Source organism: Rattus norvegicus, chromosome 6, assembly GCF_021556685.1.
Source record: "Rattus norvegicus strain SHRSP/BbbUtx chromosome 6, alternate assembly SHRSP_T2T, whole genome shotgun sequence".
NCBI classification, from domain to species: Eukaryota; Metazoa; Chordata; class Mammalia; order Rodentia; family Muridae; genus Rattus; species Rattus norvegicus.
This window is the reverse complement of record NC_141539.1, coordinates 100,159,067-100,174,680: the sequence shown is the minus strand read 5'-3', so window position 1 is coordinate 100,174,680 and position 15,614 is coordinate 100,159,067. Positions and strand designations below refer to the sequence as shown.

Sequence of the window (15,614 nt, the reverse complement as noted above, 5' to 3'; positions counted from 1 at the left end):
ACGCTACAGTATCTCCATTAGATCACCCAGTTGGAAAGTTCATTGCACTACTGTGGCTCTGTCTGTGTTGGGAGTAGACTGAACCTTTTCTTTGTTGAGTTTTCCATAAATTTTCTTTCTCCATCAACATCGTATTGATATTTAAATGTACTTTCCCTAAGTTAAATGTTGCCCTTTTTATTTTGATAGTGTACACATAACTATTACTCTAGAGTTATGGAAAATCAATGAATGATATCTATTCTTTAATTTTAGAGTCTACATACAGCAAGCTGTTAAAAGTATACGAGGAACTAACTTTGAAAATGCCAATCATAAGATAAAACAGAATAAGCAGTATTCCATTTCCCACATGGATTATTACATGAGCATGTTATGGTTTCAGTTACTTAGACATAGGCATAAAGGTTTTACTGAAACAATCAGTTATGTGGGGATTTGAATGAAGTTGATCTCAAATAAGTAGGGAAGAATGGTGGGGCAGTGCCCTATGCTATTAAAGGAGGCTTGGGAAGATGTTGAACTAAGACTACAAAATTTCATTCATTCAGAAGAGGTGCCACATGATGACACAATTAGAAATATACAATAGTCTTAAAAATGCTGAAAGAGTATATTGATAAAGATTTGTTGTGCCACATGAGGACACAATTAGAAATGTACTATATTCTTAAAAAGTACTGAAGAAGTTGATTGATTAGGGAGAGTGAGGGCCTATTAGTGAAACTTGCATTACCGTAACAAAATACCTAGACAGATTACTTATGAAGGCAATATTCTGCTCATAGATTTGGAGGTCCAAGAACAAGATTTAGCAGCCCCATTTCTTAGGGTCTCTGGTTAAAAAGAAATGATGTGAACATGTGGTAGCACATGCAGCCACATCTTACCCCAGAAATACACCGAAAGGGTATTGGCAGGGCACCACAAGCCATTGTAAGACCACACTCCCAAGTGGCTTAAGGGCTTTCCTTAGGCCCTATCTCCTAAAAGCCTGCAGTTTAACCCTGGGGAAGAAGCCCCTAAAGATGGGTCTCTGAGGGGGGGGCAGTCTGTATGCAAACCATAGCAGGGACTAAGTGTTCTCACCACAAAAATGATCATGGATAGAGACAATACATACATCAATTAGCGATATTTAGTTATTCCATAATGTCTAGATAAGTCAGACAAATATGTACACCTTAAGTGTATGTGTTTTGCTAGTTGATAAAGAAGTCAATAGTGTGACTTGATGCACAGAAAAGAGTATAAGGAAATTCATTCCATCATAATGAGACGTGTCTATGATTGTGAGCTTCATTGTGTCATAATATGTGAACATAGAACTATTTTAAAAGACACTTGACCTCATTCATTCTAGAGACAGTGCAGAGTAACCTACTTTGAGATTCCGTTCCCAGTTATAGACCCGAAAGGTCAGAGCTGCACTGAAAACACCAGGCTGCTGAGTACGGCATCCGAGGGGGTCTGCTGCTCACACTTCTCTTCCCTGTGCAGCCAACACTGTCCCAGGCCAAGCTCTGGCATGGAAAGCCAGTTGTTCCCACTGATTTCAAGCTCAGAATTCAGAGGTTTCGCCTTGGTCTCTTGAAACTGGCCACAGTGTGAATTAGTACACCGTGGAAAGCTACAGAACAGGAGATCAAGCCCTCTTCGCTTTAACTCTCTCCAGCCAGTTGCTAACATCAGACAACGCACTGCTGAACACAGTTTTCTGAAGGTGGCTGTGTTCCGGGTCTGACTGATACAGTGTCATGTTGAAGACATGTTTCTCAAAGGTGCTCTCGGCCTGTCACTAAGTATGGAGGGAGGTTCGTCATTAAAAGGGATGGTGGGACGACTTAACATTTGTCGCTGGTTATTTACTTTTGAGATTGTGTTTTAATTACAATGATTTTCCTTTCTCTTTCTTCTCTCCAAACCTTCCGTCTATCCATTCCCACTTTCCATCCAATTCCTGGCTTTTCTTTCCCTCCATTGTTACTACATACTGCAGGCATATAAGTATTTGGATGACGGTCATTCTGGCCTTCTCTCTTTCTGTGCTGCATTTTGAACTCTCCTATGTCAAATTTTCTGTTAACCTTTGAGTGATGCTAGATATCTGTTTTGTCTAGAGGTTTCACCCCAACTTCCTGTCCTTCATTCTCTATGTCCTTCAGACATTTATTCTAGTCAATTTTTTGCACAGTGACTCTGGCTTGGCGCTTGTTCCTTCTAGGACGTGTATGGACAAAGCAGTTTGGAGAGGGTGGGGGGCGGCGACTGTCACACATTGGTCAAGGGAGTAAAAATAGGTAAAGGTTCTTTGAAGAACAGTAGGCAAAACCTTATTTAAAAAAGAATAAGCTCTAGGAAATGATTTCAATTGTTTAGGTGGTTTATTTATTTATTTATTTATTTATTTATTTATTTATTTATTTATTTATTATAATTTATTTCCATGCCACTGAAAACACAATTGTCTACCTTTCCTCTGATGATTCAGCTTTAGGTCTCCTCTTTGCCTTTGAATCCTGGAGTCTCAGCTTTCAGACTCCTTTCCTACCTGCTTTATTGCCATCAACTTATTCTCATAAAGGTAGCTCATCCCTTTGGTTCAATAAACATTGCCAGCACATTTATATTCAACAGACTTGCCATCACTGAGGTGTCCAGCATCCCATGGTTACTTTTCCTTCTCTGCCCTTTCTATTTTCCCCAAAGGCGCTCATTTCTATGCACTTCCTATCCGATGTTTAATCTGATGGTTTCCACTCCTTGATTAACTATCTTCTCAATCTACCAGTGCAAGAGATGGTTATTCAATATCATGGATTTACACAAATGTCTCTTCACCATCCTTCCCATTCAAGAGTTTGGTTAGATGTTGAATTTTTTTGCCTGGAGGTAATTTTCCTTTAGGATTTTGAAGATATGATACAAATGTACTCTACCTTTCAATGGTTCCATTTAAGAAACTTGAAACCATTATAGTTTTTGATCCTTTTCCCATGACCTGTTTTCTCTTTGTAGAGGCTTAATGTATCTCTTGTGCTATAAGGTTTAGACACTGCCTGATGACATGCCTTAGAATAGGGCCAGTTTCATACATTTTCACAGATATCGATGGAATGGCCTTCTTTGATCTCGAAGATAATGAATTCTGCCTTGATAATTTATTTTCATGATAATTCTTGCTCCTTTCTGCTTTTTTTCTGTTTTTCTCCCCTCTGGAGCACTTTTTGTTTAATATGTTGAACAAGCCCTGTAATTTTCTTGTTTATTCTAAGCTGCTTTCCAAAGCATCATCTTGCTGCTGCAGCTTCTGGGGATTGCTTTATCAGTATTTTCTAACTTGCTTTGACCACAATGATTCCTTTTTGCTCAATACCAATGCAGCTAAATTTGCTCTGTATCATTCGTGTGCACTTGGCATGTACATTGCTATATTTAATGCTCCATAATTATAGATTATTACATTCAATGTATATTTTATAAAGACTAGATAGATTCTGAGAGTCGTCACACTGTGCAGCTTAATTTACTCATATTTACTGTGATTAAATGCATTCTGACTTATTTAGAGCATTGTACATTTTTCATTTTTCATGCTTTTCCTGTCTTTTCTTTTTGTGCTGCCTCCATGGTACTTTACGCTCTACTGTATGGACTAAGGCTTCCCTCAATACACTGGACCCTTTCTAATGGGTTGAATATATATCCCTGCTAATCCATAATTCTTACATTTTTATATTAGCAACTGACTTAAATCCCAAAAGGTTGGGAGACTCTTTACCTTTCTCCCAAATAACACGAGGACTTCTGTTCATTCTTCTTGATAATTTAAAACATCTATTCATTTTGTTATTTTATGTGCATAAGTGTTTTGCCTGTATGTATGCATGTACACTACCATGTGTGGACCTGGTACTTGTGGAGGTCAAAGGAGAACATCAGATGCCATGGGACTGGTATGGCAGATTGTTATGAGCCACCATGTGTAGGCTGGGAATTGAACCTCTGCAAAAGCAACATATGCTCTTGACTGCTGAGCCATCTTTCCAGCTCGTCTTCACTTTCTTTAAATTCAATATATTATACTTTGATTCCACATTGTTCCTTTAATTATGTGATTCTTCCACCTCATTATCTGTACGATCTATGCATCCACTTGTTTCTTTGCTTGTATGGTATTTAATGCATCCTTGCCCTCCTCTGGATTCAGTTCTTAAAGAGTTGGCTCTTAATTAACCATCCATTACATAACATTCGGCTTCCTTTCCCAGGAAGGCTTCCTTTCATCCATCTCAACACTTCTAATTAATACCTTCATATTTCATCTCCATTTGTGTGCATCCATGTGCATTAATATGGTTAAAATTATTTCAACTTTATTATTAGTCTTCGGATGACCTGGACTCTTCTGTCTAGTATAGAACATGCTTTGTGGTTACAGAGTGGCTTTTCCTCAGTCTTGCCTTGAGTTTCTTACAAGATGGTTTCAAGGACTAAGTGTGAAAAGATACTAATGAGTTTCACTTGAAAAGTTCTACCAGTCTGAGAGGCTGTTGTTACTTTATTTGTTGTGTTTTCTGTGTGTAGTTTCATTGTAAATACTGAGGTGGTGAACAGTAAGTCCTTGTGGTAGCTTATTCATTGTATAGATATACACCAATGGTATGAAGCCATGTGGTCTTACTAACTCTTGGTGATTTCTACAATGATGTAAAAATGGAAGAGGAACTACACCAGCAAGTGGGGACTAGGGAATAAGAGAGACTATAAGTCTGGGAACAACAGTTTAATCCTTCATTCATGTACATGCACAAAATAACTTAAGGCAGCTTAATATCACTTTATTTTCAAGATCCTTGCTATTCTCTTTGAAGGTAATTTGATTTACTAGGAATTTGTGAACTGGATATGTGCCTTTTAGAGAAAACTACGGGGCAAGAAAGAAAGAACCTATTACAGAAAGCTTTTGGTCTAAGAATGAGGAATATGTATGTTCCAGAAATCATAAAATAGAGGATAAAATATTCTCTCATGAGTCCTAAGAGTAGAATCTAGCTCATTCATAGTGTGCGTTTGAACCAGCATGGGGGCCTAGAGTACTTGATTTGGGGAAATCTCAGGGGAGCTACGTGTATAAAGTATATAAAGAAAGATTGGGTCTGCAGACAACTCAGTAGCAAGGGGGCTAGAGGGGTGATAGTATGGCTACATCGTAAGCCTGAACAATGAGTCAGAGCAAAGCAGCATTAGGAAAATGATCACTCATGCACAGATGCTGCAGGGAAAGAAGATGAATCGTAATGGCTAAGTAGAAATCGATATGAGTTTTAATTTTTAGAAAAGTCTTTTGAAACAGTGTCCACATTATCATTTGTTCATAATTATGCTTGTCATAGTGCTCTCCTCACGTCACCTCATACATTTAAAACTGTGATTTTTACCTCTAGTTATCATAATAAGAATTGAGAATCCAGAAGAGGGTAATCGTGCTTGTAGATGATAATGAGTTTTGTCAGACTAGAACCTCTCTGTCCCTTTTGCCACTTTGGATCCGAGAATAGTAATAGTAGATACCATTAATTAAACAGTTGACTTGCTATTATGTTTTAAATTAAAATAGATCATTGAAAGCAAAAATGGGAGGATTAGGAAGGTGGTAGAATGCAATTTCTTCTGTGTCGTTCTACCATTTCCTCTTAGTAATCATTGTTCGTGGTACTGTGCTGTATGAGGCTACTGTTTGTCCAGGTGTACATTGTGTGCCTAACAATCCCCTGTGCCTCTGTCCCTTCCCCACTAGACCTCCTTTCCTAGACAGTTTGTTTCCACTTTCACATCCTAGGAGCACACATGATTTTATGTATGCGCATAAAATATAGGAAGCACAAATAAGAGGAAACATGCAATATTCTTTATGAGATGGCTCAATTACGTTTATGGCTATTTCCAATGCTTCTAGTTTTCCCTAAAGGATATAACTTTGTTCTTTACAGCTGAAACACATTTTATCCACTCCTCTCTTGTTGGACGTCTGTGCTGATCTTGTTTCTTGGTATTGTGAATCGAGATGATGAAATGAACGTTCGTGTACACGTTTCTCTGGGATGTGTTGAGTTGGGCTCTTTGGGGTATAGCTTGGTCACACAGGAAATCTATTTTTATTTTCTTGAGGAAACTCCATACTGATTTCTGTAGTGGGCTGACTGCTTTATATTCCACCAGCAGAGCGAGAGCTTTCCTTTTGTCCACACCCTCATAGTATTTGTTGTTACTTATATTTTTGATGACTGCTATTCTAAGAGGGTTGATATAAATCCCAGAGTTGTTTTAATTGTTATTTATCTGATGGCTAATGAGGCTGAATGTGTTTCCAAATGTTTATTGGTTATTTTTTTCTTAATCTTTTGAGACCTGTCTATTTCCTTAGCAGACTTATTGATTTCTTCTTGTTTAGCTTTGTAAGTATGTATCTGTACATGTATGTACATGTGTATGTGTGTGTGTGTGTGTGTGTGTATTCCCGGTACTAGTCTCTAGTGATAGGTATAGCTATCCAAGATGTGCTCCATTTAGTACTTGACCTCTTCAATTTATTAACTTTTTTATTTTCTGAGTAGAAGTTTTAAATTTTGAGGTTCCATTTTTTTAATTGTTGGCCTTATTTATTGAGTACCCGGAGCTTTATTAAGTCCTTATTTATAGGTGAATCTTGAAGTGCTTTGACTAATTTTTCTTTATCAGTTTTCATGTTTCAACTCAATTATTAATGTCTTTGCTGTATCTGGAGTTGAACTTTGAATAGGGTGAGAGATAGGAATTGGGTTCATTCTTCTGTTAAATGGAGAGCCAGCTCTTTCTAACACTGGATGCTAAAGAGGTTCTTCTTGCTAATGTACTTTTCCTCCTCTGCAATGCCAAAGAACCTGAGGATCAAGGAGTCTACTGTGAGATTGTGTCTCCTAGTAACATCAGAAAGAAGCTATATAGATAATAGTTCACCAACATGACTGCTCAAATATGAGCCAAACAAGGATGTCAGAAACGAACATGGAGCACTGGATGGGAAAAGCCCATGAGGCCTCAACCTATCCAAAAAACAACAACAGGCAACAGAAGAAATCTGGGGACAGGAAAGGTGGGTCTTCCCCAGGGAAGAGCATGCCAGTTTGTTGTCCAGTGTCAAATGGTCATTTATCCCTGAAAACATATGTACAAGTAACTTTATAAGGACTGAATAGATTATATTTAGAAACACACACACACACACACACACACACACACACACACACACACGCACACAATTAAGAAAGGCCATGAATTTGAAGGAGAGGAGTGAAAATATTTGTATATGGGTCCTTTACTGTGTGCCTTTAATCTATGTCTCCAATTTTATGTAAGGACCATTCTGATATTTTTACTATAGTTCTGTAGCTTGATTTGAAATCAGAATGGTGATACCTATGGCATTATTCTTTGTCCTTAGGATTGCTTTTGTTATTGACATCTTTTGTGTCTACATATGAATTGTAAGATTGTTTTTCTGTTTCTTTGAGAAATGGTATTGGAACTTTGATAGGGATTTTGTAGATAGGCAGATTGGTTTAAGTTATTAAGTTAGTGCCTTGCTCACTTTGTTTCAAACATAAATTATAAGTAACAGGGATTTGCTTTTTGGTTCCAGTGCTTGGAAACGTGGGTGAAGGAGCTGGCATGGGAGTGGTGAGGGCCTTATGCAGTGTCTCACATAGCAGAAGACATTGACTTACATACGTGGCATTAACAATTCATGACATGGAGCACTTGGGGTCTAAATGCTTCCCCTTAGGTATCCTTTCTCAACATTAATGCATTGAGGAATATGCTTCGATATGAGTTTTGTAGCTGAGAAAGCTATCCTAAAGCTCTGAGAGGTCTCGGCCTGTTTTGCTCTTTCCCAATGCATCCATTGGGAAAATGCACCATATCTATATTCAGTCTTAAGACGTGTCATAGCCTGTCATCAGCACCCACTTGGATAGGGCTCTCATGGATTTCCTGGCTTTTGCTTGGTGATGCCTTGTGTTGCCTTACGATCTCTAGCAAGGTAGACTTCATAAGCTATGTCCCCTTAACTGTGGACTAGAAGCCTGAACTCAGATAATGTTTCTTTATAAAATACTCAGTGTGTAGTATTGTGATAGCAACAGAAAATGGATGGAGACATCTGTGTTACCCCGCCCCACCACGCTTTATGTTTTCTGTTTTTTATTGATTATGACTAAGTGCTTTTGGGCTTAGGAGTATGCGCTATTGTTCTTGCTCTCCTACCATTTGTTGAAAAAAAAAACTGTTACCACTGTTACCGTGTTCTACTTTGTTCTTTTGTCAAAAATCAGCTGAGTAAGTGTTGCGTGTGGGTTATGTGTTATGTATTTCTAGTTTACATGTCCTGCTATATTCGTCTGTTTTTCTAATCTTTTACCAACTCCATACTCTCTCGTTCGCTGTAGCATTACAGTATGCCTTATAATGAGGTAGCATCAACCATCTTCGGTTTTGATCTTTTTCTTCAATAGTATGCTTGATATTTTGTTTCACTTCTTCATGTAGATTTCAGAATCATTTTGTTGTTATCCACTAAAAACATTTGCTGTTATGTTGACTGAAATGTTTTATTGACAGCTCAAATAAGGAAGAATTAGTATGAATGCTATATGAAGTGCTATTATCCATAAACCCAGAATATATCCTCATTTTTTTTCTACCTTTTAGTGTGTATGTGACATTGATTTTTCTGCTGGATTACACTCCACAGCAGAAGGTCTTATCTCAGAGTCCTTCAGTTAACTTCAATCTATCCAGTGGAATTCTGTAATCAACAATCTCCTTTCTCATTTTTATTTTTTATTAACTTGAGTATTTCTTATATACATTTCGAATGTTATTCCCTTTCCCGGTTTCCGGGCAAACATCCCCCTCCCCCCTCCCCTTCCTTATGGGTGTTCCCCTCCCAACCCTCCCCCCATTGCCGCCCTCCCCCCATAGACTAGTTCACTGGGGGTTCAGTCTTAGCAGGACCCAGGGCTTCCCCTTCCACTGGTGCTCTTACTAGGATATTCATTGCTACATATGGGGTCAGAGTCCAGGGTCAGTCCATGTATAGTCTTTAGGTAGTGGCTTAGTCCCTGGAAGCTCTGGTTGCTTGGCATTGTTGTACTTTTGGGGTTTCGAGCCCCTTCAAGCTCTTCCAGTTCTTTCTCTGATTCCTTCAACAGGGGACCTATTCTCAGTTCAGTGGTTTGCTGCTGGCATTCGCCTCTGTATTTGCTGTATTCTGGCTGTGTCTCTCAGGAGCGATCTACATCCGGCTCCTGTCGGTCTGCACTTCTTTGCTTCATCCATCTTGTCTAATTGGGTGGCTGTATATGTATGGGCCACATGTGGGGCAGGCTCTGAATGGGTGTTCCTTCAGTCTCTGTTTTAATCTTTGCCTCTCCCTTCCCTGCCAAGGGTATTCTTTTTCCTCATTTAAAGAAGGAGTGAAGCATTCACATTTTGATCATCCGTCTTGAGTTTCGTTTGTTCTAGGGATCTAGGGTAATTCAAGCATTTGGGCTAATAGCCACTTATCAATGAGTGCATACCATGTATGTCTTTCTGTGATTGGGTTAGCTCACTCAGGATGATATTTTCCAGTTCCAACCATTTGCCTACGAATTTCATAAACTCGTTGTTTTTGATAGCTGAGTAATATTCCATTGTGTAGATGTACCACATTTTCTGTATCCATTCCTCTGTTGAAGGGCATCTAGGTTCTTTCCATTTTCTGGCTATTATAAATAAGGCTGCGATGAACATAGTGGAGCACGTGTCTCTTTTATATGTTGAGGCATCTTTTGGGTATATGCCCAAGAGAGGTATAGCTGGATCCTCAGGCAGTTCAATGTCCAATTTTCTGAGGAACCTCCAGACTGATTTCCAAAATGGTTTTACCAGTCTGCAATCCCACCAACAATGGAGGAGTGTTCCTCTTTCTCCACATCCTCGCCAGCATCTGCTGTCACCTGAGTTTTTGATCTTAGCCATTCTCACTGGTGTGAGGTGAAATCTCAGGGTTGTTTTGATTTGCATTTCCCTTATGACTAAAGATGTTGAACATTTCTTTAGGTGTTTCTCAGCCATTCGGCATTCCTCAGCTGTGAATTCCTTGTTTAGCTCTGAACCCCATTTTTTAATAGGGTTATTTGTTTCCCTGCGGTCTAACTTCTTGAGTTCTTTGTATATTTTGGATATAAGGCCTCTATCTGTTGTAGTATTGGTAAAGATCTTTTCCCAATCTGTTGGTTGCCGTTTTGTCCTAACCACAGTGTCCTTTGCCTTACAGAAGCTTTGCAGTTTTATGAGATCCCATTTGTCGATTCTTGATCTTAGAGCATACGCATTGTTGTTTTGTTCAGGAAATTTTTTCCAGTGCCTATGTGTTCCAGATGCTTCCCTAGTTTTTCTTCTATTAGTTTGAGTGTGTCTGGTTTGATGTGGAGGTCCTTGATCCACTTGGACTTAAGCTTTGTACAGGGTGATAAGCATGGATCGATCTGCATTCTTCTACATGTTGCCCTCCAGTTGAACCAGCACCATTTGCTGAAAATGCTATCTTTTTTCCATTGGATGGTTTTGGCTCCTTTGTCAAAAATCAAGTGCCCATAGGTGTGTGGGTTCATTTCTGGGTCTTCAATTCTATTCCATTGGTCTATCTGTCTGTCTCTGTACCAATACCATGCAGTTTTTATCACTATTGCTCTGTAATACTGCTTGAGTTCAGGGATAGTGATTCCCCCTGAAGTCCTTTTATTGTTGAGGATAGCTTTAGCTATCCTGGGTTTTTTGTTATTCCAGATGAATTTGCAAATTGTTCTGTCTAACTCTTTGAAGAATTGGATTGGTATTTTGATGGGGATTGCATTGAATCTGTAGATTGCTTTTGGTAAAATGGCCATTTTTACTATATTAATCCTGCCAATCCATGAGCATGGGAGATCTTTCCATCTTCTGAAGTCTTCTTCAATTTCTTTCCTCAGTGTCTTGAAGTTCTTATTGTACAGATCTTTTACTTGCTTGGTTAAAGTCACACCGAGGTACTTTATATTATTTGGGTCTATTATGAAGGGTGTCGTTTCCCTAATTTCTTTCTCGGCTTGTTTCTCTTTTGTATAGAGGAAGGCAACTGATTTATTTGAGTTAATTTTATACCCAGCCACTTTGCTGAAGTTGTTTATCAGCTTTAGTAGTTCTCTGGTGGAACTTTTGGGATCACTTAAATATACTATCATGTCATCTGCAAATAGTGATATTTTGACCTCTTCTTTTCCGATCTGTATCCCCTTGATCTCCTTTTGTTGTCTGATTGCTCTGGCTAGAACTTCAAGAACTATATTGAATAAGTAGGGAGAGAGTGGGCAGCCTTGTCTAGTCCCTGATTTTAGTGGGATTGCTTCAAGTTTCTCTCCATTTAGTTTAATGTTAGCAACTGGTTTGCTGTATATGGCTTTTACTATGTTCAGGTATGGGCCTTGAATTCCTATTCTTTCCAGGACTTTTATCATGAAGGGGTGTTGAATTTTGTCAAATGCTTTCTCAGCATCTAATGAAATGATCATGTGGTTCTGTTCTTTCAGTTTGTTTATATAATGGATCACGTTGATGGTTTTCCATATATTAAACCATCCCTGCATGCCTGGGATGAAGCCTACTTGATCATGGTGGATGATTGTTTTGATGTGCTCTTGAATTCGGTTTGCCAGAATTTTATTGAGTATTTTTGCGTCGATATTCATAAGGGAAATTGGTCTGAAGTTCTCTTTCTTTGTTGTGTCTTTGTGTGGTTTAGGTATAAGAGTAATTGTGGCTTCGTAGAAGGAATTCGGTAGGGCTCCATCTGTTTCAATTTTGTGGAATAGTTTGGATAATATTGGTATGAGGTCTTCTATGAAGGTTTGATAGAATTCTGCACTAAACCCGTCTGGACCTGGGCTCTTTTTGGTTGGGAGACCTTTAATGACTGCTTCTATTTCCTTAGGAGTTATGGGGTTGTTTAACTGGTTTATCTGTTCCTGATTTAACTTCGATACCTGGTATCTGTCTAGGAAATTGTCCATTTCCTGAAGATTTTCAAATTTTGTTGAATATAGGTTTTTATAGTAAGATCTGATGATTTTTTGAATTTCCTCTGAATCTGTAGTTATGTCTCCCTTTTCCTTTCTGATTTTGTTAATTTGGACGCACTCTCTGTGTCCTCTCGTTAGTCTGGCTAAGGGTTTATCTATCTTGTTGATTTTCTCAAAGAACCAACTTTTGGTTCTGTTGATTCTTTCTATGGTCCTTTTTGTTTCTACTTGGTTGATTTCAGCTCTGAGTTTGATTATTTCCTGCCTTCTACTCCTCCTGGGTGTATTTGCTTCTTTTTGTTCTAGAGCTTTTAGGTGTGCTGTCAAGCTGCTGACATATGCTCTTTCCTGTTTCTTTCTGCAGGCACTCAGCGCTATGAGTTTTCCTCTTAGCACAGCTTTCATTGTGTCCCATAAGTTTGGGTATGTTGTATCTTCATTTTCATTAAATTCTAAAAAGTTTTTAATTTCTTTCTTTATTTCTTCCTTGACCAGGTTATCATTGAGTAGAGCATTGTTCAATTTCCACGTATATGTGGGCATTCTTCCCTTATTGTTATTGAAGACCAGTTTTAGGCCGTGGTGGTCCGATAGCACGCATGGGATTATTTCTATCTTTCTGTACCTGTTGAGGCCCGTTTTTTGACCAATTATATGGTCAATTTTGGAGAAAGTACCATGAGGAGCTGAGAAGAAGGTATATCCTTTTGCTTTAGGATAGAATGTTCTATAAATATCCGTTAAGTCCATTTGGCTCATGACTTCTCTTAGTCTGTCGACATCACTGTTTAATTTCTGTTTCCATGATCTGTCCATTGATGAGAGTGGGGTGTTGAAATCTCCCACTATTATTGTGTGAGGTGCAATGTGTGTTTTGAGCTTTAGTAAGGTTTCTTTTACGTATGTAGGTGCCCTTGTATTTGGGGCATAGATATTTAGGATTGAGAGTTCATCTTGGTGGATTTTTCCTTTGATGAATATGAAGTGTCCTTCCTTATCTTTTTTGATGACTTTTAGTTGGAAATTGATTTTATTTGATATTAGAACGGCTACTCCAGCTTGCTTCTTCTGACCATTTGCTTGGAAAGCTGTTTTCCAGCCTTTCACTCTGAGGTATTGTCTGTCTTTGTGTCTGAGGTGTGTTTCCTGTAGGCAGCAGAATGCAGGGTCCTCGTTGCGTATCCAGTTTGTTAATCTATGTCTTTTTATTGGGGAGTTGAGGCCATTGATATTGAGAGATATTAAGGAATAGTGATTATTGCTTCCCGTTATATTCATATTTGGATGTGAGGTTATGTTTGTGTGCTTTCATTCTCTTTGTTTTGTTGCCAAGATGATTAGTTTCTTGCTTCTTCTAGGGTATAGCTTGCCTCCTTATGTTGGGCTTTACCATTTATTATCCTTTGTAGTGCTGGATTTGTAGAGAGATATTGTGTAAATTTGGTTTTGTCATGGAATATCTTGGTTTCTCCATCAATGTTAATTGAGAGTTTTGCTGGATACAGTAACCTGGGCTGGCATTTGTGTTCTCTTAGGGTCTGTATGACATCAGTCCAGGATCTTCTGGCCTTCATAGTTTCTGGCGAGAAGTCTGGTGTGATTCTGATAGGTCTCCCTTTATATGTTACTTGACCTTTTTCCCTTACTGCTTTTAATATTCTTTCTTTATTTTGTGCGTTTGGTGTTTTGACAATTATGTGACGGGAGGTGTTTCTTTTCTGGTCCAATCTATTTGGAGTTCTGTAGGCTTCTTGTATGTCTATGGGTATCTCTTTTTTTAGGTTAGGGAAGTTTTCTTCTATGATTTTGTTGAAGATATTTACTGGTCCTTTGAGCTGGGGGTCTTCACTCTCTTCTATACCTATTATCCTTAGGTTTGATCTTCTCATTGAGTCCTGGATTTCCTGTATGTTTTGGACCAGTAGCTTTTTCTGCTTTACATTATCTTTGACAGTTGAGTCAATGATTTCTATGGAATCTTCCGCTCCTGAGATTCTCTCTTCCATCTCTTGTATTCTGTTGGTGAAGCTTGTATCTACAGCTCCTTGTCTCTTCTTTTGGTTTTCTATATCCAGGGTTGTTTCCATGTGTTCTTTCTTGATTGCTTCTATTTCCATTTTTAATTCCTTCAACTGTTTGATTGTGTTTTCCTGGAATTCTTTCAGGGATTTTTGTGTCTCCTCTCTATGGCCTTCTACTTGTTTATTTATGTTTTCCTGGAATTCTTTCAGGGATTTTTGTGTCTCCTCTCTATGGGCTTCTACTTGTTTATTTATGTTTTCCTGGAATTCTTTCAGGGATTTTTGCGATTCCTCTCTGTAGGCTTCTACTTGTTCTCTAAGGGAGTTCTTCATGTCTTTCTTGAAGTCCTCCAGCATCATGATCAAAAATGATTTTGGAACTAGACCTTGCTTTTCTGGTGTGTTTGGATATTCCATGTTTGTTTTGATGGGAGAATTGGGCTCCGATGGTGCCATGTAATCTTGGTTTCTGTTGCTTGGTTTCCTGCGCTTGCCTCTCGCCATCAGATTATCTCTAGTGTTACTTTGTTCTGCTATTTCTGACAGTGGCTAGACTGTCCTATAAGCCTGTGTGTCAGGAGTGCTGTAGACCTGTTTTCCTCTCTTTCAGTCAGTTATGGGGACAGAGTGTTCTGCTTTCGGGCGTGTAGTTTTTCCTCTCTACAGGTCTTCAGCTGTTCCTGTGGGCCTGTGTCTTGAGTTCACCAGGCAGCTTTCTTGCAGCAGAAAATTTGGTCTTACCTGTGGTCCTGAGGCTCAAGTTCGCTCGTGGGGTGCTGCCCACGGGCTCTCTGCAGCGGCAGCAACCAGGAAGACCTGTGCTGCCGTTTCCGGGAGCTTCAGTGCACCAGGGTTCCAGATGGTCTTTGGCTTTTTCCTCTGGCGTCCGAGATGTGTGTGCAGGGAGCAGTCTCTTCTGGTTTCCCAGGCTTGTCTGCCTCTCTGAAGGTTTAGCTCTCCCTCCCACGGGATTTGGGTGCAGAGAACTGTTTATCCGGTCTGTTTCCTTCAGGGTCCGGCGGTGTCTCCGGCAGGGGTCCTGCCGCTCCTGGGCCCTCCCCCACGGGAGCCCAGAGGCCTTATACAGTTTCCTCTTGGGCCAGGGATGTGGGCAGGGGTGAGCAGTGTTGGTGGTCTCTTCCGCTCTGCAGCCTCAGGAGTGCCCACCTGACCAGGCGGTTGGGTCTCTCTCTCACCGGGTCTCCCTTTCTCATTTTTTTCTTTGTCTTTTTTCTTTTTTTTTCGGAGCTGGGGACCGAACCCAGGGCCTTGCGCTCGCTAGGCAAGCGCTCTTCCGCTGAGCTAAATCCCAAACCCCTCCTTTCTCATTTTCAAACATTAATTTTTAGATAAGCATACATGCAATGGATTTCTCCTATACTATGCCTGATATATATATAAATATATATATATGTGTGTGTGTGTGTGTGTGTGTGTATGTGTGTGTGTG

The 15,614-nt window shown here is 39.4% G+C and overlaps 1 protein-coding gene across 2 annotated transcripts in view; it reads left to right on the top strand.

Annotated features, from left to right (window-relative positions):
• Positions 1-15,614, top strand: part of Kcnh5 (potassium voltage-gated channel subfamily H member 5) — a 285,644-nt gene that overhangs the window by 60,635 nt on the left and 209,395 nt on the right. The window contains exon 1 of one of the 2 annotated variants that reach the window (XM_087552218.1): positions 1,353-1,781. Coding sequence (XP_087408344.1) covers positions 1,758-1,781 — 24 coding nt within the window. The 5' untranslated portion in view covers positions 1,353-1,757. 2 annotated transcript variants of the gene reach the window in all.